Source organism: Xiphophorus hellerii, chromosome 23 (assembly GCF_003331165.1).
Source record: "Xiphophorus hellerii strain 12219 chromosome 23, Xiphophorus_hellerii-4.1, whole genome shotgun sequence".
In the NCBI taxonomy this organism is placed as follows: domain Eukaryota; kingdom Metazoa; phylum Chordata; class Actinopteri; order Cyprinodontiformes; family Poeciliidae; genus Xiphophorus; species Xiphophorus hellerii.
Window position 1 is genome coordinate 8698937 of NC_045694.1, and position 25946 is coordinate 8724882.

Consider the following 25946-nt stretch of genomic DNA (forward strand, 5'->3'; position numbering starts at 1 on the left):
CATTTCTGAGACCTGAGATCTTCTTTCATTGTAATTACATCATGACAAAAACATATCAAATGTAACAAAACATAAAAATTACGCAATGACTTCATCTTTTCTCGTTCTTATCAATGTTTTCTGACATATATTTCTTGTATGAGGATTAACTACATTACAATAAACACGCATTTAAAATATTTCTGAGGCTTCAACCTCTTTAAAATGTTTTCACTTTCCTAAAAAACTCTCTGTGTTGAGTGAAGATATTCCTAGATTTACATATTCTCTATGAAAACTTAAAAAACTAAATGTTTTGTGCTTTGTTTTCTTTACTTGGCATCTAAAATGTATTTTTTGCTCCTAATAATTGCTTGTAAATCAAAACATTTTTGGAATAATTACATAAAGGCCAAGTCAATAGATTTGATTCATACTTTAACCTCTGTAAGTGTCCATACTTTTAAAATACTTTTAATTTTTAACTCTTACTATAATATAATACCAAAGAGAAGTTCAATTTATTTTTAATTAAATTATTTGTTATAACTTTAGACTTTTAAAATGGTTTAAAATCTGATATTCCCAGTAATACGATAAAAATTATCCTCTCTGTTAACTGAAAAATTGGCCAACAAACTGTTTAGCACACTGTAAAAAAATATTTTTGGGATGCATTCAATATTAGCTGTTAAATTATCAAAATTTTGGTCAAGCACGTTTAGTTTATAGATGTTTTATTCAACAACATTAATTTACTCTATTTGATAAAACCTGCAATCTTGACATCTTTATTAGAATTTAACTGTTAGCTGCTAAGTCAGCTGTTAGCTATTGTTTGTGACGCCTGGCAGAGGTTTAGTTTGTTTTATAATTTAATTTTCATTAATGTTCAGAAAAGTTACAACTTGTTTTAAAAGCTTCTGTTTTGAAAAAGGAATTTAAAATTGTTTCCACCTGTTACTTGTTCAGTAAAGGTGCTAAAGTGAAAATTGCTATCTAGCGTAGCTTCCTAAGTTTGATTTTTGACTGTCACATGATATCTTTAATTTTTAGGGTAAGTATTTACATTCCCCGTTGTTAGAAAATATTTATATTTATTTTGCTACATTTTATGTATTACAATCCAATTTAGATTTTTTTGTTTCCTTCTTACAAAAGAGGAAAAAGCAGCCAGGTAAAATTATCTTCATAATTAGACAGAATGTAGCAAGCTTATTTGAATGCATTTTAGCTGTTAAATTTACATAATTTATACTCAGGAATATAAATTTAGATCTAACAAACTAAAATGTTTGTAAGTTTAACACCAGTTTAATTGATTAATTCTAACAGTTTGTTTTAACAGTGCACTAGGTAAAACGCAGTGGGTTTTTTTTGGGGGGGTTTTTTTAGCAGTGAATGCATGTTTTCATGTCCCTATCTGACTCAAGGTTCACAGCTGATTAATATTTAATGTGTTGAGTGGCCCACCTTTACCTCGCTGTAGATAAACCTCTTCAGCTTCCACGTCTCAGCACTTCTGCTTTTTATGTGTTTATAGGACGAGGAGCATTTAAATCAGCGCCTACGCTGATTTTCTCCTGTTTCTTAATTATTCCTCATTTTTCCTGAGTTTTTTTTACCCAACACACCCAGATTGATGACTTGGCACAAAGTGCTGCAGTGTTAACTCAGCCTGTACTGGACCGGCTGGGTGTGTGCAGCTGTCGGGTTGAATCCGTTTGCCGTGTGCAGCAGAGGCAGCGGCTCTCCTCCTATCTTCATGCCCGATCGTTTAATGGCCTCCTGCTCTCCTCTGAGTCTGCACAGAAGGAGTTTTTGTCCGGCCAGGAGCACAGAGCGGAAAAAGCTGATCCGCTGAGCGCTCCGAGGGTCGTTAGCTGAGGATGTTCATATTACAGAGGAACATAATTATCTGGAGTAGATGGGGGCCGATATTGAAAGTGAGGCTTAAACAACATGCTGGTGGGTTTAGCTCGACATTACTTTGCAAGTAGAAACCTCAGCTGTTTCTGTGAAACTCCAGCTGCAGGTTTAAAGTGTTCATGGTTGTAAATAAGCTTACATAAAGATTGTATTTCATTATTGTGTTTTATTGTTATTCAAGAAAACAGAAACCATTTTTTATTTTCTTTAATTGAAGTTTCTAGAACCTAAGATTCAGAGTTGGGTAGTATTTAGTTATATTTACTCAAATACATTTACTTGAGTAACCTTTTGGGAAAAAAATGTTTTTTGGGATATTTTTACTACATTTTTATTTTTACTTGAGTAATTTGATTATAAAGTATTTCTACTGTTACTTGAGTAAAATTTCTGGATTTTCTACCCACTGGATGAAAAACAAACATGTTTTAACCAGAAATTCACCAGATACAGACACACACCTGCAGTTTTTGTTAAAATTTCATAAGTTATTTTTTAAAGAAACTGATTTGGAAACATTTTCTTTTGCCTGAATTTGCTATTTTTTGCTGCTTGTATGAATTATTGTCATTTTAGTTCTTAAAATACCAAAATCTCCACTTAACTCCACATTCTGGTCCGTTTGATGATGTCATGTTTAAGTACTAAATGATAGATAATTTGATCATGTAATTTGAGCGATGCGTGGGAAAACTTGCTTAATAGTAAAGCAGAATACACAAACAGAAAGGAAACATTAGACATGTAAACAACAGTGCTGTAACTTACTCTTATTTTAGTAATCAATTATTCTGATGATTAATCGATTAATCAGATCAAAAATATTTCCACATTCCAAAGATTTTTCATTTAGCCACTTCTTTGTTTTTATACAATGTTAGAAATACAATAAAAGATGCAAATTAATAAAGAATTTCTTCTTTAAAAAGGAAAAATAAACATTTTATTGTCTAAAATGCAATAATGTATCATTCTTTTGCACCAGATGAATTTAAAACTAAATCACTTTAGGAGTGCAGGGTTAAACGTCTTTACAGAGAAAGATATTTTTATCTTGAATTCAAAATGTATATTAATTTTGTAGAGTTTTGACTTAATTACTGCTGTAAATTTGTAACTTTTTCAGAAAATAAACTTTTTTTTTAGTTCAGTTAACAATTAATCGATTACTAAATTATAAGCCTCTCATGATAACAAATTTTGCTGGACGATAAATTGCCCCAGAAGTTATTGCGATAAACAATCATAATGTTGTTTTGAGACCATTTTCCAGTAATATAATGGGAATGGCATAACTATAATGTAAGAACGCATTCTTAAAGATTAATAAACTTTAAATTCTAATTAGCATTTAACACTACACCTGGAAGACGTTTTAAATATCCAAAATAAATAAACAAAACAACACAAACAACAAATAAAATAAATTATGAAGTCTACGTGAACAAAATTATTCTTCAGATAATTTTGAAGGAAGATTAGATTTAAAATTGTTTGAAGGAAAGGACAACTATTTTGTCCTTGAAATGGCAAATTCACTTCAACAAAAGGAGTTAGTTTAGAGTTAACAAAATTAAAGCACCAAACCGAAGACTTTTATCATCCGGTTTTAGTAGAAAGAGAAAAACAGTAAATAATGCAAATGGAAATTATTGACCTAGTTTTAATTTATCATGTGATTGATTTATTACTTATTGCGAAAGGCCTAGTTGATGATTATTTGAATAATTGATTCATCACGATTAATCTGATTAATCGTTTCATCCTAGTAAACAGATTAGTCAGTAGATGGTGTCCTGCTCATTTTGCAGCTTTTATCCTTGGACATGCTGTAAAACACACCTCATGTAGTTTCCAGGTCTCTATAGAGGCTTTTTTCAGTTTGATTTGTGATAAATATTTGTGCGATAGATGAGTGTGCATGCACACAGCTCCCTGCAGAGCTGGGATGGAACAGGACCACAAGGACACTGAGTCATCTGTCAGTCCACCGCAGGACAGCAAGCTGCATTATGTGCAGGCAATGAGAGTTTTCCTCTGTGAGCCGACCCTGCAGAGCAAAGCGTCAGATCTGGTATCCGACCCGCCAGCATCAGACCCCACCCTGTCTCCCTGCCAGCCAGTCAGCATCCAGCTGAGGCTAAACGAGCAGTAACATGATTTATGTTCAGAGAACATGCTCCATTTAAAGTCGCAGCGATCCGCAGGCTTTGTCCTCTGGAAGCTTCTGTGTCAGGAGGAGAGAGATGCTTTCTATTCTCATACTGGGAGTTTTACATTTGAATAAATACTCCTCTAACCGAAATATGTAAATAATTGGATGGCTGTTTCATCGCTTTTATTTCCCCCACTGTCAGATTTTCTCATCTGACTGAATATTCTGTGATGCAACAGCGTATTGTATACTGGGATTATTGCTTTAATCCCAGTAAAGGGCAACAACCCCGCCTCTGACGTTTCTGTCAATGTAATATTAAAATGTTACATAACAAGGAAGCAGAGTTATGTAGTAACAAGTTACGTTTGCTTGAGTAACTTGTTTTGAAAAAAAAATAGTTTTCTGAGTATTTTTAATACTCTACTTTTTACTTGAGTAATTTCATTATGAAGTATTTCTCCTCTTGCTTGAGTAAAATGAATATAAATAGGAAGTATAAACAGAGATGATGACGTTGCGCTCATGTCTTCTTCAGAGGTTTTCATGTCATTCCTTCAGTAGGTCTTGGAACAGCGCCACCACAGGCGAGGAGGTGAACTGATTTGTCAGTTAGTTTGAAAAACGTTTGACTCGGTGCGGTGTGAACTTGAACCACAGCAGCTGAAAATGCAACAAATGTTGCAACTTTGGTCCCGAATCAATCAAACCGACTCATAGACTCATAGAAATGACGACATGAATTTAAAAATGTAAGCAAAAATGGAGCTGCGTCTGATTTTAGTGGTTGTAGGATTTATCTTCTGTCTCTGGTAAAAGACTAGAAGCCGTTTCTCCCTCTGATATTAAACTCACACGTCTGTTTTGGTTGTATTTACCCAGAATGCCCTGCGGTTTAGTCCACTTCCTGCTTTTAGAGCGGTCTCCTCTTCGCTTGTAGTCATATATGCATTCGAATTCACTTTATTCAACTGAGACCGAGGCTTTTAGACAGACCTGATTAAACCTTTTTGGTCCACATCAGAGTTTGATTGGATGTTCACACTGAACTAAGTTCAGTTAAATCGGACTAAACAGGAATGCTGTGAATTCACCCTCAGTTCACTTTCTCTTTCTAAAAGCGATCTGCCACACTAAGGATTGATCTCCTTTACTGAAATCCACCAACTCATCCACTGCAGACCCTTTAAGGTCTGCAGTGGATGAGCAGGAGCCTCAATTGATCAGACCTTCTGGAATAATTTATATCTGGAACATAAAAACCATGCATTAGCGCTCCGATTGGAGGAGTCGCTTTGTGGAAAAGCATATCAGTTGCTTGGAGCCGCTGCTGCAGAGGGACGTATCAACGCTCTTCACATATTGATTTTCCTTTCTATACTGTAAAAGCCAAGAGGCCAGCTCAGTCTGCGATCTTATATTTTAAGATCGCGCCCCAGAAACGTAGTGAAATCCAAAGAGAGCATAATTCATTTTGTGGATTAATTCACAACAGCTCACAGCTGTTAAGTATTAATAAGAAAGTTCAATGCAGGGAAAATGTAAAGAGAGACATAGCTTTGACTGCAGCAGCGTTTTTCTTCCTGAGACGGTTGAAGGGATTTTAATCCAGACTGCAGCCGTTTTTCATCTGGAGGCTCATGTCATCCTGAATTTAACCACTGAAGCGTCAGGATGAACGTCTGCAGCAGACACACCTAGAAACACATCCACACCTTATGCACACTCACATGTCGAAGTAGCTTATCTGGATCGGGTTTATAACGGGCGTAATTATTTTATGTGCTGTTATTTATTACCTGAAGGTTCTCCATTGTTAAGAAACCACAAGCCTAATGTCAGATCTTCAATGTTTCTGCACTGATTCTGAGGAAATTAATCTTATAAAGGAGTAAAACGTTAAAGAGATCAGAACATTTCTCCAAAATAATGCTTTATATATATATTTTTAAGTTGTATTATATTCCTTATAAAAAAACCCAAACATGTTTGCTGGTTAGAAAATTTACTACTTTCAATAAATGACATACAGATTAAAGGTGGGAGATATTAATTTAAAGTTTTATCACAATATCTGAAAGTACTTTTGTAATAATGATAAAAGTTTCGATAAAAACTATTTATTAAATGTTTTTTAGGTAATTGTGCCACAGCAGTTACAATTGGATGATTATCTGATTATTATTTGATTAATCAAAAAAAATCAACAAATTATTCTTTAGTTGTAGATTCATCCTTTGTTACAAATAATCAAGCGTTCATTTTAACCAAATAAAATTCTTATTTTCTTATTTTAGAAAGGAATTTAATTATTTATTAGTAATTTAATATATTTGTGATATTGTATAAAATAAGCTTAAGTGTATAAATGAAAAATCTGCAGAATGTGGCAATTATTTATCAGATTCATTGATTAATCGATAGTCGCAGCTCTAATCTAAACCAACAAAAACAGAAACATTTAGTGTGATTTGTTGACTGTAAATAAAAAACAAATGATTATTAAACAGTTTGAGACAAAATGGATGGATGGATGGATGATGGATATTTGTAGACAAACTGGATCATTTCTGTGTCTACAGGTCTACTAATGCTGTCGGACACACATAGGTGCAGCTAATGAACGTTTTGAGTCAAAGTGTTTCACAGATATTTCGTGTTTTAAATTTGCAGTAAAGTCACTGATCAAGTTTTTTTTTTTACCCCTCCAGGGGATCTTTTGTGGGCTCTAGTGTCCCTTATATGATAGTAGGCTGACAGGAAACGGGGAAGGAGAGGGGGGAAGACATGCGGCAAATGTCGTCGGGTCCGGGAGTCGAACCCGCGACGGCCGCGTCGAGGACTCAAGGCCTCCAAATACGGGTCGCGCTAACCGCTACGCCACCACGGCACCACGGCACCACGGCACGCCCAACTGATCAAGTTTTTTGGCTGCAAAGGCTGAACCATGGAAACCTGTTTAACCTGTTTATTATACACTGCCTGGCCAAAAAAAAGTCGCCACCAAAAAATGGTCACACTCTCTAATATTTTGTTGGACCGCCTTTAGCTTTGATTACAGCCCGCATTCGCTGTGGCATTGTTTCAATAAGCTTCTGCAGTGTCACAAGATTTATTTCCATCCAGTGTTGCATTAATCTTTCACCAAGATCTTGTATTGATGATGGGAGAGTCTGACCACTGCGCAAAGCCTTCTCCAGCACATCCCAAAGATTCTCAATGGGGTTAAGGTCTGGACTCTGTGGTGGCCAATCCATGTGTGAAAAAGATGTCTCATGCTCCCTGAACCACTCTTTCACAATGTGAGCCCGATGAATCCTGGCATTGTCATCTTGGAATATGCCCGTACCATTTGGGAAGACAAAATCCATTGATGGAATAACCTGGTCATTCAGTATATTCAGGTAGTCAGCTGACCTCATTCTTTGGGCACACAATGTTGCTGAACCTAGACCTGACCAACTGCAGCAACCCCAGATCATAGCACTGCCCCCACAGGCATGTACAGTAGACACTAGGCATGATGGGTGCATCACTTCACCTGCCTCTATTCTTACCCTGATGCGCCCATCACTCTGGAACAGGGTAAATCTGGACTCATCAGACCACATGACCCTCTTCCATTCCTCCAGAGTCCAATCTTTATGCCCCCTAGCAAACTGAAGCCTTTTTTTCTGGTTAGCCTTACTGATTAGAGGTTTTCTTACGGCTACACAGCTGTTCAATCCCAACCTCTTGAGTTCCCTTCGCATTGTGCGTGTGGAAATGCTTTTGCGTTCACAATTAAACATACTCCTGAGTTCTGCTGTTGTTTTTCTTCGATTTGATTTGACCAAACGTTTAAATAATCGCCGATCACGATCATTCAGGATTTTTTTCCGACCACATTTCTTCCTGGAAGACGATGGTTCCCCACCATCCTTCCAGTTTTTAATGATGCGTTGGACAGTTCTTAACCCAATTCTAGTAGTTTCTGCAATCTCCTTAGATGTTTTCTCTGCTTGATGCATGCCAATGATTTGACCCTTCTTAAACAGACTAACGTCTTTTCCACGACCACAGGATGTGTCTTTTGCCATGGTTGTTTAAGAAATGAGGAGTTACTCATTGCATCAGCTGGGGTTAAATAACTTGTTGCCAGCTGAAAGATAATCGCCTATGCAGTACTTATCCAATAGGAGGCTTGTGCCTATTTGCTTAGTTAAATCCAGGTGGCGACTTTTTTTTTGGCCAGGCAGTGTATGTTGATGGTTCAAAAGTTCGACAGGTGAGAGAAAAAGAAAAGAAAGCGCCGTCAGATTAACACGCCGGCTCCAGACCAGAGTACTCTATGAAGACGAGTCTCTGTAACACTTTGCTACGTTTCCTGAGTGTTTTATGATGACTGTTTAAAAATAAATCTTCATATCACTCTGAAAAACGCCTGAACCCCTGATAAGGTTTAAAAATAACAGCTGTAAGAAAGCGTTTGTTCAGTTGTTCAGCTTCCAGGAAGCGAGCCTGGCTTGTGAAGGTCTTTGTGTGAAATGTAGAAATATGTATGTGCAAAGAAAAACGATCTATTTATATTTACTATTTGCTAAAGTAAACGTCCCACTCTCTGAGGGATATAAATAAAACCTGTGACGCAACATGTTTTGTGTAGGAGCTTCACGCAGCAGCAGGTTTGTTGTGTTTGGCACAATGAGTGGAAACGGGAAGAACCAGCTCACCTGGTTCTGATGCAGATTATGAAATTCACCCAACGGCTCATTCAAAGCCCGCCAACAAAAGTCCAACACATTTTAAACTGTTAAGGCGATTTAAATGAGACAATTTTACATGTTGGTAGGTTTGAGATGGAACGTACAAGCAGAGAAGGACAGAGTATCCCAAAAATATACTTCAACATATTTTTACTCAAGTAAAAGTAAAAAGTATTTGGTAAAAAGTTTGCTCAAGTACTGAGTAACTGATCAAATTATCAGTCATTTAATGTTCAAAAATTACATCATCAGACGGACCGAAATATAAAGTTAAGTGGAAATTTTAAAAACCAAAGTGACAATAATTCATATAACTAACAAAAAAATAACAAAATCAGGTAAATTTTTCCAAATCATTTTCTTTCAATAAAAAACGGATGAAAATGTAACAGAAAGTGCAGGTGTGTCTCTGTTTGTGGTGAATTTCAGGTTAAAACATGTTTGTTTTTCATTCAGTGGGTAAAAAATCCAGAATTTTTACTCAAGTAAGAGCAGAGATACTTTATAATAAAATTACTCAAGAAGAACTGAAAAGTACAGCGTAGTAAAAATACTTCTAAAAGTAATTTTTTTCAAAAAGTTACTTGAGTAAATGTAATTAGTTACCACCCAATTCTGTGTTTGACCAAACTTGAGAAGCTATTGGTGTATTTAATTGTGCTGTACTGATGCAGGTAAATTTGTATTTCAGGACATTTATGTCTGTGTTAAAAGAAAAAAATAAAAGTTTGAAGTCAATTCAGCTTTTTTTCTGGATCGGATCGGTATCGGCTGATACTAAACCTCGGCATAGTGAAAGAGGAATCCTTTCTTTTTACCAAATACTTTTTACTTGAGTAAAAATATGTTGAAGTAGTGCTACTATTAAGCTCTCTACAAATAGAGTGCAGTTTTAACTGATTAATGAGCAGAGGAGGGTAGAGTACTCAAAAATTGTACTCAAGTAAGAGTAGAACTACTTCAATATATTTTTACTCAAGTAAAAAGTAGCCGTCCAAGAAATTACTCAAAAATGTATTTGGTAAAAAGTCTACTCAAGTATTGAGTAATTGATCAAATTATTAATCATTTAATATTTAAAAATTACATTATCAGATGAACTAAAATATAAAGTTACATTTAAATGTTTTTCTTCAGGACAAAATGACAATAATTCATATTAGTAACAAAAAATAAGAACATTTTTCAATAAAACATGTTTGTTTTTCATCCAGTGGGTAAGAAATCTATAAATTTTATTCAAGTAAGAGTAGAGATACTTTATAATAAAATTACTCAAGAAAAACTGAAAAGTACAGCTTAGAAACATTAAATTTTCTTTCAAGTAAATGTAATTGAGTAAATGTAACTAGTTGCCACCCATCTCTGTTGATGAGAAAACATTTCATCTTGCAAACAATCTAAATCCAGTTTTGCTGGATCTCTGCTGATTAACTCGCCGGCTCCTCGGCAGCTGAAGGCAGCGGCGGCGGCGCTCAGCGGAGGAGGGGCTGATGGGAAGTGATGATGGAGCGTGACTCCAGTTCCTGACGGTTATTATTACAGGAATCACCCGCTTGGTCGTCCTGCTCGCACAGTGGAAGTTTCTATCGATCCGACTCTGCTGCTGCTTCCCATTAGTGGTGGGGAGATGCTGCAGAGGCTCAGACTGGTGGAACTGGGAGCTGGTCGTTTCTCCAGTATGCTGACGTCTCTGCGGTTGCAGCTAATCACATGGACTGTGGTTTGTGGTGTTTTGCTGACTAAGCTGTTTCCTGTTAGCTAAGTTTGTTGTGGAAATGGAAATCCTGGCTGGATGAGACAGACGGTCCCTCCAGGATGTTGGGATGTTTTTTTTATTATCATTGTCGTCTGAAATTACAGATTTTGTGGCACCTTTGAGATCAAAATTGTGAATTGTTTCCCTAATGGGATCTTAAAAAAGATGAAATTGTTGAACAAAACCTTTCCGAAAACGATAGTAAATGTTTAAGGTGCAAATAATATTTAAGGTGAAATAATACAAATGAAATCCTGTGCAAAAGAAGAATTCAAGTTTTTTATTTGCATCTTTTAATGCATTTCTAAGATTGCATAAAAATGTTTAAGTGGCTAAATGAAAACTCTATATAATGTGGGAATGTTTTTATCTGATTAATCAATTAGTCTTCAGAATAATTGATTATTAAAATAACTGTACTACTGTTTTTATGTCTATTTTTTTCGTGTGTGTATTCTGCTGCTCATACCTTTTATTTTTTATGACAGACCTGAATGTACTGAATAAGCTGATTAGTGATGCGATTGTTAAATTGGAAAGTCAGGAAAGATGTAACCCAAACTACAGTCATTAACTTTATCCTTTAGCGCACAACATAACTTCATTTCTCTGACCTTAACAATGAATAGTCAAATTATGTTAAATTTATTCATGATGGTTCTGTGTGCAGGCAGATACGTCAGATGCTGTAAAAGTGTTTTTCTTGTTCAGGAAGCGTCTCCGTTCTGTGGAGCATCATTAACTTTGCATTATGAATATACATTGAACAGAGATGAAGCAGTTTGAGTATTAATATCAGCATTCAGGAGCTTTGTAGGTGCTGCTGCTATGCTGCAGCACTTTGCTCTGCAGCTGCCATCTGTTACCAAGCAGCAGGCAGGTTCAGAGGAGTCCTGCTGGCTCTCGGCCCGCTTGGACCGACTACCAGAGCTATGCTGATACCAACCATGTTGTCCGCCAGGGAAAAGGGCTGCGGCCTGTTTATACACAGCTGTGAGGTCCGGTTAAAAGGTCACGACCTCATGCTTAAAGCAGCAGATCGGAGTGTTTCTGTTCTGGTGCGACCTCGCCGAGAGGATAGTGTTTGTTGTGTTTGTACGTAAACTTTTTCACATTTAGTCACGTTGCAGCTGGGGACTTTATGGTTTTTAGACACAGACACAAATGTACTGAATTACAAAATTATTTTTCTTAACTCTGCACCAGTACAGCTCACTTAAATACACCAATAGCTTCAAAAGCAAACATGTAAAAACAACTTTAATTTGTTCAATCAGGGCAGTTAGGAGTATAAGAGAATATATAATAATAATGAAGACGCTGAAGGTTGACTACCTCTTTCGAAAATGTAAAAAATAAATTGCTACAAATCAAATGGTTCAGAAAGTGCAATTAGAAATTTAAATATAATGTAAAATCAATAAATCATGAGTATAGAATTGGATTGAATAGATCTGCCCTTATGAATCAGGCACATTGTCATCAATACTTGATCTAGAATTTTTTTCAATATTGTGACCAATACAGATATTAATATCGGTTTGGTGCATCTCTAATTACAACCACAGTTTTATGGTTAAATAAAACTGAGACTGAGAAATAATTTTTGTTAAAAACAATAATTTATGGAGAAAAACTAACTCAGCTAAATATTGAACGTTTATAAAACTGAAACCTACTGAAATTATGGGTATAATATCTATATATCTATATAGATCTATATATTATTGTGGTGAAATTGATTTAATTTTTTTTCCACACATGCAGTTTACATCAGTTATTGGCAATTTATGGCACACCACTCTCACCTTGTTGACACTTAACGCTTGTCCTTTAAATATCTTAAAAAGTTGGAGAAACGTCAGAGTTTAACTCTGTTAAGTATTCATTACCCAATCGATGCAAGAAAACCACAATAAAATGCTTTCTGTAATTCTGCTTCTAAAAATTAACCAAAGTATGAAAAAACTAAAACGACGACTATAACTAATAGAAACTAAAGTAAACAATATTTAACTAATAACTAGCAAACACACTCTAAAAACAAACTGAATCAGACAAACAAAGAGTCAAAAGGAAAAAAAACTAAAGTGTAATGAAAAACTATTATAATCCCGATTACAACATGAGATTTCCATGTTTATTGGGTTTCTTTACTTTAGACCAATACAAAGTAACACCTTGTTTTGGTAGTAAAACGGGAAATGATGTATGGATCCTGAACATTTAGAAATCTACTGCTTCTAAAACCAACCCAGCACTTACAAAAAATAAAAACATCTGGCTGTTTTTTTAAAATTTGTAATAACTTTATTTTTTTGGTGTCTATAAAATAAGTCATTTGAAAAACCCTCCAATTATTCAAGGGGCTCATATAATTGTGAACAAGTTAAGTCATGAGTATTTACTGTAATTTTATTTTTACTAAAAGTGAATCTTGGGAGTGCCGTGGTGGCGTGGGGGTTAGCGCGACCCATATTTGGAGGCCTTGGGTCCTCGACGCGGCCGTCGCGGGTTCGACTCCCGGACCAGGCGACATTTGCCGCGTGTCTTCCCTCCCCTCCTTCCCCATTCCTGTCAGCCTGCTTTCGTGGGGGGGGGACACTGGAGCCCACAGAGGACCCCCTGGAGGGGTAAAAAAATAAAATAAAAGTGAATCTTCCGAATTTTTTATACCACATAATCTTGTTTCCTAATCCAAGGTGTTGATTTACCAGTTAAAAGTTTTAATTCCTCAAACTCAGAGTTCATAAATGCACATATTGTATTATTTCCAACTAGAGCAACACTTTTTGTCGTGCTCCTTTTCTGTGCAGGTGTCCGTACCTGGCCGTCCACCTGTCTCCTGCCATCCCAGTTTTTGCCGTGCTGCTCTTCCTGTTCGTCATAGCCATGCTGCTGAGGACGAGCTTCAGCGACCCTGGGGTCCTGCCGCGGGCCCTTCCAGAGGAGGCCAACTTCATAGAGATGGAAATCGGTCAGTAGATGCATTCGTCTTCATTCTCAGAGGGGAAAAATGTAAAAAATAATCATCTGAACGTGAACTCAGCTTAGCTAATGGAGCCAATGGATTTTTTAACTGTGTAGGAGGATCTATTATGCAAATTTCACGGTTTGCATGTTTATATATTTCCATTTGTGTCTCTACTGCTTCTAAAAGGAACCCAGGCACTTTAAAAAATACCCAGCTGTTTTTTGGTCAGTTTCAAAAATCTCCCAATTATTAAGTCAAAATCAACAAGCACTGCGACGTTACCTAGCAACCCCAGCTCCGTCACCTAGCAACCCAAGCTGAGCTCCAGCACATTTCGTCATCTGGTTTTACCGCTGTATCCGCTGTACAATGGCTGCTGGAAAAGAAAAGTGTTTTGTTGTTGACTTATACTCCAGAAGCCACTTGCTGCTTTCTTGTTGGTTGTGTAGGAGGTTCCACTTCTGCTTTTCATAGATGTGCAGTTGTATAATTGTCCATCTGTTTGCTGCCACTTTCACATGCGAGTGTAAACGTTGAGTTGGGGGCGTGGCTAGCAGCAGATTATTTGGATTTAAAGTAACAAGAGGTCCTAAAACAGCTCAAAACAGTCAGAACTGATCAGACTAAAATTTCATGATCTAAGAATGATTTTCTTAAAAAAATTAATGAACATGTTTTGTATGGCCCATAAAAATATCCTAAACTGTTTAAATGTTGGTCATATGTCACTAAAAACACACAATGGTTTAGACAGTTCTGATTAAATGTCCATGTGTTTCCTCATAAACAAATGTGAATAATCTGTAGTAGCTGGCTAATAAGCAACCAGATCTGCTTCCATCTCTTAGCTGATGAAATTTCAAATTCAGAAAAGTTTCAGTTACTTAAAAAACTAAAATGTGGAGAGTTGGAAACATCGTGCGCTATTTTCCAAGAACCGACAAATACCAAAATACTTAATCCAAGGTGTACTGAGAAGCCACCTTTGCTAAACTTGGCTAAATATAGCAAGCGTTTTGAAACAAAGTGACCCAAATCCAGTTCTTATTACTGAAAATAAATGTATTCAATTGAGCCCAAAAGAAACTGAAAACTAGAAATTTTTCTTTCAAACATGCAAAATTTAATGTGGTGTATTAGGGCCATTGTAGAAAAAAACAAGTCATAAACTTCAGCCAGAAAACTCAGAAGGTTTGATAGTAAGAGAGACATGTTGTCAGTAGTTCATAGAATGAAAGAACAATGTTAATTTTACTTAAACATTACCTATAAAGAGTAAAATCAGATAATTTTAAGCGGTTTCCTAATATTTTCCAGAGTTTTATATGTATATAAACACTACCAGTCAAACGTTTGGACAAAACTTCCCACTGAATTGGCGAGAAGGTTGACAGGTTGGTAATGTTTATATATTTGCTCATGATCTGTGGCTCCAGTTTGCCACAAGATAAGTAGAAAGGAGTGTAATGTCTTTGGTTTGACAGGGCAAAACAAACATGACCAGCTGATTAGTAATGTTACAGCTGCTTGTGTGATCAGAGGTACAAGTCTGCTAATTATTAACTTTTAAAGGACAAGTGTGCAGAAACGTGTTAAAATGTAGGAAAAAAGCTACAAATTTACTGTAAAAATGTGTGAACAAAGAGCCATGTTTAGAAACTTTCTCTGTGATTCACAGTGTTAATTTGCATTTAAGCCAAATTATAATGGCTTCATGAAAACAATTTTACATAACACCTGTCTTTAAAATCGCTGGAGTTTGCTCTCGGCCTTTACTGATTGTACCAAACCTTTATGATCAGGCATTTAAGGGCAGCTACAGGAGTGACATCAGCATGTTTTTCCTCATCTTTACCTGGGAAAAATTTTAGTGATTCAAACTAGAAGTATTTATGAGGAATAAATGTTTCAGATCGGTTTATTTGGCATCAAACAGGCAGAACCACATCTTTTTGTTTATCATGCTTCTTATGTTAGAAACGTGTTTTTCTAGTTACTCCCTTATAAAGCTGGGCAATATGTTTTAAAAATAAAATCTCTTTTTTCTTTTCATCTCGGATCCATTTTAAGTAACTTTTTTTGGCTTGTTTTCTTTTCTAACATAAACACTTTTTCAAAAAGTGACTTTTATTTCACTCATCCCTCGTGCGAGTTGTATTAGGTCCAGGTTACGAGAATTTCTGTCTAATTACAGCACTACAGTCAACAAGAAAAACGTTTTAATAAGAAAAAAGCTTTGAGTTATCAGGATCTGATGTGACAAGCTCAATTCCAAAGCGTTTTATTTTCAGATGATATTGATAATTATTGATTTGTTTTTTGTTTAAACATCTGAAATACAACTGAACTGGTGGTGTAACCTTTCCAGTTTTCACTTCACGCTGTAGTTTTTTAAAATTTTTAAGCAGTTATGAGACACAGTGGCGGAACTTTAAACTGCTGCTGTGTAAGAAACAGGTCGTTGCTAGGTAACCAAAGAGTGAGCGAGTGAGTTGCTAGGTAACCGAGGAGTGAGTGAGCGAGTGAGCTGACTCGAATTCAAATTCAAAAATACTTTATTGCTCCCACAGGGAAATGAAACGTTGGTAAAAGCCTTTTCCTCTGCCTACATCTCCCAGAATGCAGTGCAGCTCTGAATCTGTTGTTGTCCAGTCCTAATGGAAATGTGCTTAAGTTTCACTGTGGAGAAACTCTGGACTGTGAAGCGGAGCAGCAGAGTTAAGGGACTCGCTGTAAAGAGCGAGCGGAGGCATGCAGCCCTCTGAAGACGGGTTTGCTGCTCTCATTATGATGGTGACTCACGCTGCGTGTAGGATGACAGTTCTGCTGCGGCCCTGATGACCCTAATGGACCAGCTACAGATTGTTGCAGCAGGTTACATGAAGGATTTTACAGAAGTCCTCACACTGACCTGAAATTCCTGTTCAAGCTACACCTGCAGCAATTGCTCAGTAAATTATATAATTCTGGATTTCAGGGCTTTTTTAATAATCCACCATTCCTTCTTTTTTCTGCTGTGTGAATCTTGGCTCTTTGTTTGTTTTAAACCAAGAGCGATGGCCTTACCTTTCCATACCTTTGGCTTTGGTTATTATTACACCACTGCCTTAGTTTCATGCCATTACGTTAGATAATATTTTATTAAATTGAAAACAGAAAATCTTTTTCCTCTTGTGTTGCAGCTTAAAGTGAAAAAAAAAGAAAAAACGTTTTTTCACTTTCCCAAAAAGTGGCACATCTTTTAATCTATAACTGAAAGGACATTTCACAATTCATGTGACAGGATTGTATTTTATTCAAACATATATATTTATATATTTTTTACTAATTAGTGGACATCAGCTTCTATGCCATCTGCAGCAAAATTACACATTTAACTTTCCAAAATATTATTTGGCTTCCATGTTAACACTAAAGTAATACTTAATCTCCTAATGGATATAGATTACACCTGAATAATCATTAGGAGTGCAACGATTGCAGTTCTCTGGCCAATCACAGATCTTTAAAAGCCTGACCTACCATCTAGTTGCTACACTACAAAAAGACAAAATCTTACCAAGTAACTTCGCTCTGGTTTTTGTTTCAAATATCTTACTACAGATGAAATAAGACAAAACTAACTTAATAGTAGTTTTTCAGTGAGATTTAGAATCTTGTTTTGAGTCAATAATCCTTAATATTAATGAAAAAGAACTAGTTCCTCTGGCAGATTATTTTTCTTATAGTAAAACATTTTTCTCATGTTGTAAGTGAAATAATTTGCATAAGAAACTAGTAGGTTTTCATCAATATTGAGGAATTATTTACTTAAAATAAAGTCCTGTATCTTGCTGAGATGTAACTTATAAGTTAGTTTTTGTCCTAAGATATTTGTACTAGAAACTAGTCCAAAAATAAGATTTTGCGTTTTTGCAGTGTGTCTATTTTCTAGTGCATCCCATCTGAGCTTAGCTTAGCTTAGCTATTTGTATTTCTATTTCTATTTAAAAAGCCATTTTAATAACCAGGCAGACATTTTGATGTCGCTGCTGCAGCCTGCGTGTTTCTGTCCCTCGTCCTGCTGGTGGCGTTCCTGAGGAGGGTTTCTAATCCTAGGAAACTGTTTCCTCTCTGTGACGCCTCCAGCAGATTGAGCCCGGCCTCCCTTGGGAGTGGCATCAATCCCTCTCTCAAATTTATTCCCAGTTCCTCTCGAAGGCCCTTCTCCAGCTTTATTTGGATGATTAATATTGGTTATCGCTTACTGTCAGAAAAAATCTGTTCACCATTTCAATGCCTCATAATGAGTCTGACTTATTCGTGCAAAAACCACTTTACATGGCAGATATCCTCTACTGAAGGCTGTAAACAAATGGTAATACGCTATTAGTTTAAATTAGAGTCACTTTTATTGTCTTGTCTGTGTGCTTTCTCCAGCTGAGAGAATTAACTTCCTCTAATATAATTTTTTTTAATCTTAATGCATCTCCAGAAATTCATGTGGGCATGCTTGCTCTTTCCCATTAAGAGGTAATTCTTGTCTGCTCATTGAAGCAACTTAATGGTCGATTCTCCACAGCGGTTTCTCTCTTGAGGGATCTGAGTTTGCAGCCTTGTGATCATTAGTCCACCTCCTGGCTTCTGCAGCAAAGCATAATCAGAAATAATAAGCTGTCAATCAAATATAAAATTTCTTTGGAAGAGAATCAGGGCAACTGAAAAATAAGGAAAAAATTTGATGATTTTTCTCAGAACTTTGACTTTAATTTTTAAATTCTGATGTTTTTTCTCAAAATTGTGCTGTTTTATTCCTTAGTATTCTGACTTTTGGTCTCACAAGAATCAAAAGAAGAAATGTCTGAGTTCTAAAACCACAGACATAATTCTGAGAAAAAATTTCAATTCTGAGAAGAAAATATCACAATTTTGAGGAAAAAAGTCAGAATTTTAAGAAGAATTGTCACAAATCTGAGGAAAAAAGTCTGAATTCTGAGAAAAGAAGTGGTAATTTTAAAATTGAAGTCAGAATTATGAGAAACTATGTTCCAATTTTTGAGCAAAATGTCAAAATCCTAAGAAGAAATGTAAATTCTGAGGAAAAAAGTTAGAATTTTGAGAAACTGACACAATTCCAAGAAGAAATGTCACAATTTTGAAAAAAAAAGAAGAAAAAAGTTAAAATTCTAAAATTGGTCAGAATTCCTAGAAACTGGAGATCGGCGCCAGCAGCTCCTGACCCCACTAAGGACAAGAAAATGGATGGATGGATTCCAAGAAACTATATCACAATTCTACAAAGAAATGTCACAATTTTAAGAAAAAAATATCAAAATTTTGAGAAGAAATTTCAGAATTCAGAATTAAAAATCTGAATTCTACTTTTTTTTTTTTTTTTTTTTAGTGGGTCTAATCTTCTTCAGTAGATTTATTTGGTTAGTTTTTTTCTGGTTTTGCTTTTTTGTCAAACTTCAATGCTTCATATCATGTAAACTTCGTATCAGACATGTTAAAGTAAACAGTTAATGCAGTTTTCAAGTAACGATTTACTTTATTATCACAGAAGTTCCACTGTGAAAATAACTCCTTCTCCTTTGGTAAATTATGAAATAATTGCTATTGGTTAGTGTTTTGAAAATCTGAGTTCAATTTCACCTAAGCTTGATTATTGCCAGGTTGTAGAAACCATAATTACTTAAATAGAACCAGTCTGACAACATGAAGTTGGCTGAAAAATCTCCAAAAGCAACACATTGAGCCTTTAGCAACAACACCAGAACCGACAAAAAACAAAGTCACTATGATCTGTCAGTGTGTTGACATCTTGTTTTTGTTTTAATTCACAGAAGCAGCGAATGGGAACGTCCCTTCTGGGCAGCGACCTCCACCTCGAATCCGTAACGTTCAGATCAACAACCAGATCGTCAAGCTCAAGTATTGCTACACCTGCAAGATCTTCCGGCCTCCGCGAGCCTCTCACTGCAGCATCTGTGACAACTGCGTTGGTGCGTCATCTCAGCTGTGCTGCAGAAATTAGCTGCTTTAAATCACTTTAACGTTCAAAAGCTAACCAGTACCACTGGTTGTCAAACATCAAACCAGTCTCAAAAAATGTCTACACTATTTCATCCAATTAAGCGTCAACCACACATTTCCATTACGCTGAAAAAAAGTAAATTATGTTTGTTACGATGAAATTAATGTCTAATCGATATTAATTTAGAAGATAAACAGGTCTACCTCTAAACTAGTGGAGGACACTGCCAACTTAAAGATAGTTGCAATAACCCTAAAGCATTAATCATAAACATTAGATCTTCTAATGCTAAGGTGCTACACCAACAAGATATTTAGTGAAAACGAATGTTCAAGTGCTACACCAAAAGGGTATCTGTCAGAAGCTAACGCTAAATTGCTACATCAACCAGGTATTTTACTAAAGCCAATTCTAAAGCACTACACCAACAGGATATTTAGCAGAATCTAATGGCAAAGCGCTACACCAATAAGGTATTTCTTTGAAGCTAATGCTAAAGTGCTACACTAACAGGGTATTTCTCAGAAGCTAACGCTTAATTGCTACATCAACAAAATATTTTGCAAAAGCCAATTCTGAAGCACTACACCAACAGGATATTTAGCAGAAGCTAATGGTAAAACTATAAGCCAGGTGAAATGGGTTATTTGAGTAAGAAATAGTTAAAGGAAGAGAGATTTGGGAGGAAAATTGCCTGCAGACATATCAGCATTCATAAAATAATTTCAAAAGCTTTAAAAATAAACGCTGAACTAAGCAGACGGGGTGGAAGTTCTAAGAGTTGCAGTCTGTGCTTTGCGCGATGAAGGTTTGACCTGTGACCCCACCCGTGTTGAGTTTGGAGCTGTTGTAGCGTGTCACCTCCTGACCTCGAAAAGTAAAAGTGATTTGGCTGCTGATGATTGAGGGCTGTGTTTGAAGGAAGCCTTGGAGTCGTGGGCGATATGAGAGGAGACAGTGGCGCCTCAGTGAGGGAATAAACGCTGAGTCATTGTGAACACTAGTTCATCTGTGTGCACCTGCTGTGGAGATCCTGCCATTGCACAGCGACACGCCTCAGTCGCTGTTAACTTGGAGGAATCGTATTCATTCTAGGTTAAAGGGGACCTATTATGCAAAATTCATATTTTGCATATTTTTATGGTTCCATTTGAGTTTCTGCTGCTTCTAAAGCAACTCAAGTGCTTAAAAAACCACCCAGTCTTATTTTACCAATAACTTTAATGTTTTTTGGTGTCTGGTAAATGAGCTGCTTAAAAACTTTCAGATGAATCACATTCAATGGGCAGTGTGCCGTTACCTAGCAACCCCAGCCAAGCCCAGCCCCATTACCTAGCAACCCAAGCGGAACTCTAGCACATTTGGTCAGCTGGTTTGGGCTGTTGGACTAGAAACAACAGCTTTGGGCGAGTGGTTACATTTTGAGCTGCTTTTCATATTTGGCAAATTTTTAGAAAGTATTCAGAGGAAAATTATTTCGCAATAGTTGCCAGAAAAGCACTAAACGTTTAAATAAAGCCTTTAATAAAGCCCAGCCCCGTTACCTAGCAACCCAAACTGAGATTCAATACGTCTGGTCAACTGGTTTTACAGTTGTATGTGCTGTACAATGGCTGCTGGAAAAGAGAAGTATTTTATTGTTGAATTATCAACTTAATGCATTCTTGTTGGTTGTGCAGGAGGCTATACTTTTGCTTTTCAAAGATGGACAGTTCCATAATTGTGCGTCGGTTTGCAGCCATTTTCACGTATTGAGGGCACGGCCAGCAGCATCTTATCTGGATTTAAAGTGGCAGAGGCCATTAAGCACCTCAAATAGGCAGAACTAAAATCTCATTGTTGAAAAATAATTTTGTGCAAAAAAAATTTATGAATGTTTTGTTTAGCCCTTAGATTTCTCTCAACCTGTTCAAGGTCACCTTTAATGTTTGACCAAACCAAAGAGGAGCAAATCCTGCTTTTGTGATCCACCACTGTCCGTTTGAAACCGAATAAATCTTGGGTTTAAGTGAAGTTAAATTTGATTGTGAAGGAAGTGCGGTGTTTGCAGTTTTAAAGTGAACTTTCCTCAAGTGTGAGCGATTACCCTCCTGCTGCTCTGTGGGCCTCAGATAGACGCTGCATCAATCAGAAACCCTGTTAGCTGCTCTCAGCCTGTAAGTGGCTGCTGTTGCTAGGCGAACTGGAAGATGGTTTTTCTTTTCAAGGTGGACGGGGCTTTGAGCAGATCGATGTTAATGTGATATTAAATACGTAAAACGTTCCTGTGATGCTGTGGCTTCGTTCAGCAAGTGACCCGGTGAGATCCGGGTTTGTTTAGACGACTGTTAGCCGTCTGAGGCTCAGCAACAGTCAGACTGAACTCAGTTATTAATAGAAATCTGATTAAACAGCAACAGAACAGCAGTAAAAATTACTTTCATTTATTCCTTCATAGTCTCCTTCTAGCCTTGTGTCCTTATTTCCTAACTCCTTGTCTCTCTTGTTTCTTTCTTTGCCTCCTACTTTGTCTCCTTCCTACCTTTTTTAATACCTTCCCTTGATCTTTGTCCTCCTTTACTGTCTATCTTTCCTTCCCTCTGCCCTCCTTTCTTACCTCCCTAGTATCCTTCCTGTCTTTCTTTACTCATCTTCTTTCCTTCCTAGTGTCCTCCTTTCTGTTTTGTCCTTTTTGTCTTCTGCCTTTATCTCTCTAGTTTTCTACTTTTCCTCTTTCAGCTTCCTTCCTTTGTTCCTTTCCTCCTTCCTTCCTTCTGTTCTTTCTTCCTTCTTTGCTTCTTTTGTTCTGTCGTTCCTTCCTGTGTTCCTTGTTTGTTTTTTCCTTTCTTTCATCCTTCCTTCCTTCTTCTTTTGTCTCTTTCTTTCTTACTTGCTTCTTTCATTCTATTGTTCCTTTCTTTCTTCCTTCTTTTCTTTTTTCATTTGTTTCTTCCTCCTTTATTCCTTTTTTCCTTCCTTCCTCCCTAGCTAGAGTTTTTGCTTTGTTCCTTTCTTCCCTTGTTTCTTCATTCCTTCTTTCCTTTCTTCTTTCATTCTGTTGTTCCTTCCTTTTTTCCTTCGCTAATTTTATTAAGTTTCTTTCTTTCTTTCTTTCTTTCTTTCTTTCTTTCTTTCCTTTTGCATACTTAAAGCTTCTTTGATTTAAATGTAATTACAATTTTATTGTGAACCTCAGTCTAGAAAGTAATTCAAGTTTGTTGATGAGTAATTTAAATTTGTGTCAAATTGCCCTTGATTTAAAAAATAAATAAAATAAAATAAACCTAAATCAAACTATTCCTCTCTCCCTGCTGTGTAACTTTTAAAAAGTGTTTGAACTTCTGTTTAAATCTGAAGCCCTTGAGGAACATATAAGGTTAAAGATGTTAAATGCCTAAAAATAAATAAATTATATCACAGTAAAAGTTAAACTGGATAAAAATATTGAAATTTGGGGTTTACCAGCATGTTTTATCTTCTAGAAGACAATAGTTGGTGTAAACTGAATGTGTTTTCTTGCTGTGAAACTGGGGGAAACATCAGTGCAGTAATGTTTTTCCCTGTTGTGCGTTTCGACCCTGCTTTCCTCTGGCTTCGCTCCAAACACGGAGGAGGAAGAAAACTATTTTTAGACTCCAGATTCACAGAAACCTGGAGTAATTTTTCACACATTCAATTTCTGTAACAACAACTCAGTTTGTTGTTTTCACATATTAACAGAGAATGTTGTTGCTGTTGCTTTCAGACCGTTTTGATCACCACTGTCCGTGGGTGGGCAACTGCGTGGGCAAGAGGAACTACAGGTACTTCTACCTGTTCACCCTGACGCTGTCCCTGCTCACCATCTACATCTTCGCCTTCAACATCGTCCACGTCGTCATGCGTGAGTACGGCGGCAGGAATGTGGCAGATCTGGAAGGACGTGATGCAACAGGAGCTTAGCAGCAGCTGATAGTTCATGTTGCATCAGAAGCAACCTCATGAGATTGTGCTGCTTTTGTTGTACTGAAAGTAGTTTTCCTTTGACCTTCTTATTTTAAAGGAAAACGTGGCGATACAAAACATTTTTCAGTACATTTTTTGCACAAAAAAATTTTTTAGAAAATGAGATTTCAGTCGTCAGTTCTGCCTGTTCAGAATGAGCTTTTTTAGGGCGTCCTGTCACTTTAAATCCAAATAAGCTGCTGCTGGCCACGCCCCCAAACTTAACGTTTAGACTCACCCGTGAAAATGGCTGCTAACACATCAGTTAGTCAAGTTTATTCATTCGGCACATTTCAACAACAAGGCGGTCAAAACTTCTTTACATCATAAAAATACACATGTACATATTTGAAAAGCAGAAGTAGGGCCTCCTGCATAACCAACAAGAATGCAGAAAGTAGTTTCTGGATAGTACGTTGTTTTGTCTTTTCCAGCAGCCATTGTACATCACATACAGCGGTAAAACCAGCTGACCAAATGTGCTGGAGCTCTGCTGGTTGCTAGGTAACAACGCAGTGCCTGTCGATTGTGACTTAACAACCTGGAGGTTTTTGAAATAGCTCATCTTCCAAACACCAAGAAAACAATAACTTATTGCCAAAAACTGTCTGGTGGTTTTTTTTTAAAGTGCTTTAAGGGTTTTTAGGAGCAGTAGAAACCCAAATGTAAGTACTAAAATGTGCAAAATATGGATTTTGTATAATAAATCCCCTTTAATGCCATACTGTATGTATGAGTTGTACGTTTCAGCACATTTACCTCCCTGGTTCTCCTGTCTGTCTCTCTTTGTGCTCAGGCTCTGTGGATCAAGGTTTTCTGAGCACCTTGAAGGAAACACCTGGAACATATCCTTTTAAATATGAATACATTTTATGTTTGTGTGCGCGCCGTGTTTTAAGGAAATCAAGAACTTTCTTCCTTCCTTTGTTCCTCCGTTTGTCCGTTCCTTGTTTCCTTCACACGGCAATTTAGAAATAAACTTTTTCAATAACAGGTTTTTGCGCTAGGATGATTTTTTTTTGGTTTATCGAAATTAGTGTGTTTTGCTAAACTGCAATCGAAACACTTTCTTCACTTCACACAAGTCATGTTATCAACAACCACACGAAACACGAAAACTACAATAAATTACGACAGGAAGTGGCAGGAGGAAGATGGCGCTGCTTGTTTTTTACTCATATATTGCATAAAAAACTTGTTCACTTGTGATTTTAATTACATTTCCTATTTAATGGAAATTGTGCAATTGAGTTTCTTCGACATTAGCATCTGTTCCAAACTGTTTCTTCTTTTTGGCTTGTAAATGAAGAGCTACAAATGAATAATCGGTTACAAATGTTTGGTCCCATTTGGTTCCTGACAAGTTTTACGACACGGCTTAGAGAGGTAGAATATCCTCGCTACTCCAAGATGGTCAAAAAGGTTTGAAGAAAAGTTATTAGATAACTAAAACTAACAAAATAACTAAATCTGAAACTGAGAAAACATTTTCATCAACTGAAATGAACAAAAACGGTAAGTAATGGAGCAAAAACTACTGGAACTATACCGTCCATTAATAAAGAGTAACTAAAACATGCAGAAATTATAAATATAATAACCTTTGTTCTCGTTCTTAATATCTATTTATTAGCCTTTCAAACTGATGTGAAATTGATGCTTTTTGTTTTTTACCACACGTCACCTGTTGGTAAATTACTGTTCGCCATAATCCTCCTGACAGCAAAGGTCTAAAACACCAGAATCAGTTGGTAAACATAGTTTTTGAAAATATGTCTTATTTCAGCATATTTGATTATGTGATTATGTTTACCCTGTCAGTGTAAACATAATCACAATAAAACACTTTTAGCTTTTTGTATTCTGCACCTAAAAATTAAGCAAAGTATGAAAAATCTAAAACTGCTATTATAACTATAGAAACTAAACTGAAACTAAACAATATTATGAAAACTAGCAAACACACTAAAAACTAATTATAAATAACTGAATTAGACAAACAAAAGTCACAACAAAATAAAACTAAACGATAAAGAAAATAACCTTTAATTAAACGTAAATCTCTCTGTAGGAGCAGGAATCCGTCCGTTGGCGTTTAATAACTTCCAGCTGTTTTAACGTCGCCGTCTGTTCGCTGTTTGACCGGCGGCCATGACTCAGACCTGCTGTGGTTTTCTTAACTGGAACTCACTGTACTGGAAGTGCTGGTGTGCTTCTTCACCCTGTGGTCGATGGTGGGACTGACTGGTTTCCACACGTACCTCATCTCTCTGAACCAGACCACCAACGAGGATGTAAGTGGTTTAGGATCCTTTTCTTTCTTTCTTCTCTGTCTTTATATCTTTTTCTATTTTCTCCTTTTTTCTCTCTTCTTCTCTTTCTCTTATTCCGTCTTTTTTCTGTTCCTTCCTCATTATTTTTGATTT

The 25946-nt window shown here is 36.5% G+C and overlaps 1 protein-coding gene across 1 annotated transcript in view; it reads left to right on the forward strand.

Moving 5' to 3' along the window:
- Positions 1–25946, forward strand: part of zdhhc9 (zDHHC palmitoyltransferase 9) — a 36400-nt gene that overhangs the window by 2747 nt on the left and 7707 nt on the right. Inside the window, exons 2-6 of the mRNA XM_032554723.1 lie at positions 13384–13544; positions 19367–19525; positions 23282–23419; positions 24317–24365; positions 25712–25814. Coding sequence (XP_032410614.1) covers positions 13384–13544; positions 19367–19525; positions 23282–23419; positions 24317–24365; positions 25712–25814 — 610 coding nt within the window. The remainder of the gene's footprint in view (positions 1–13383; positions 13545–19366; positions 19526–23281; positions 23420–24316; positions 24366–25711; positions 25815–25946) is intronic.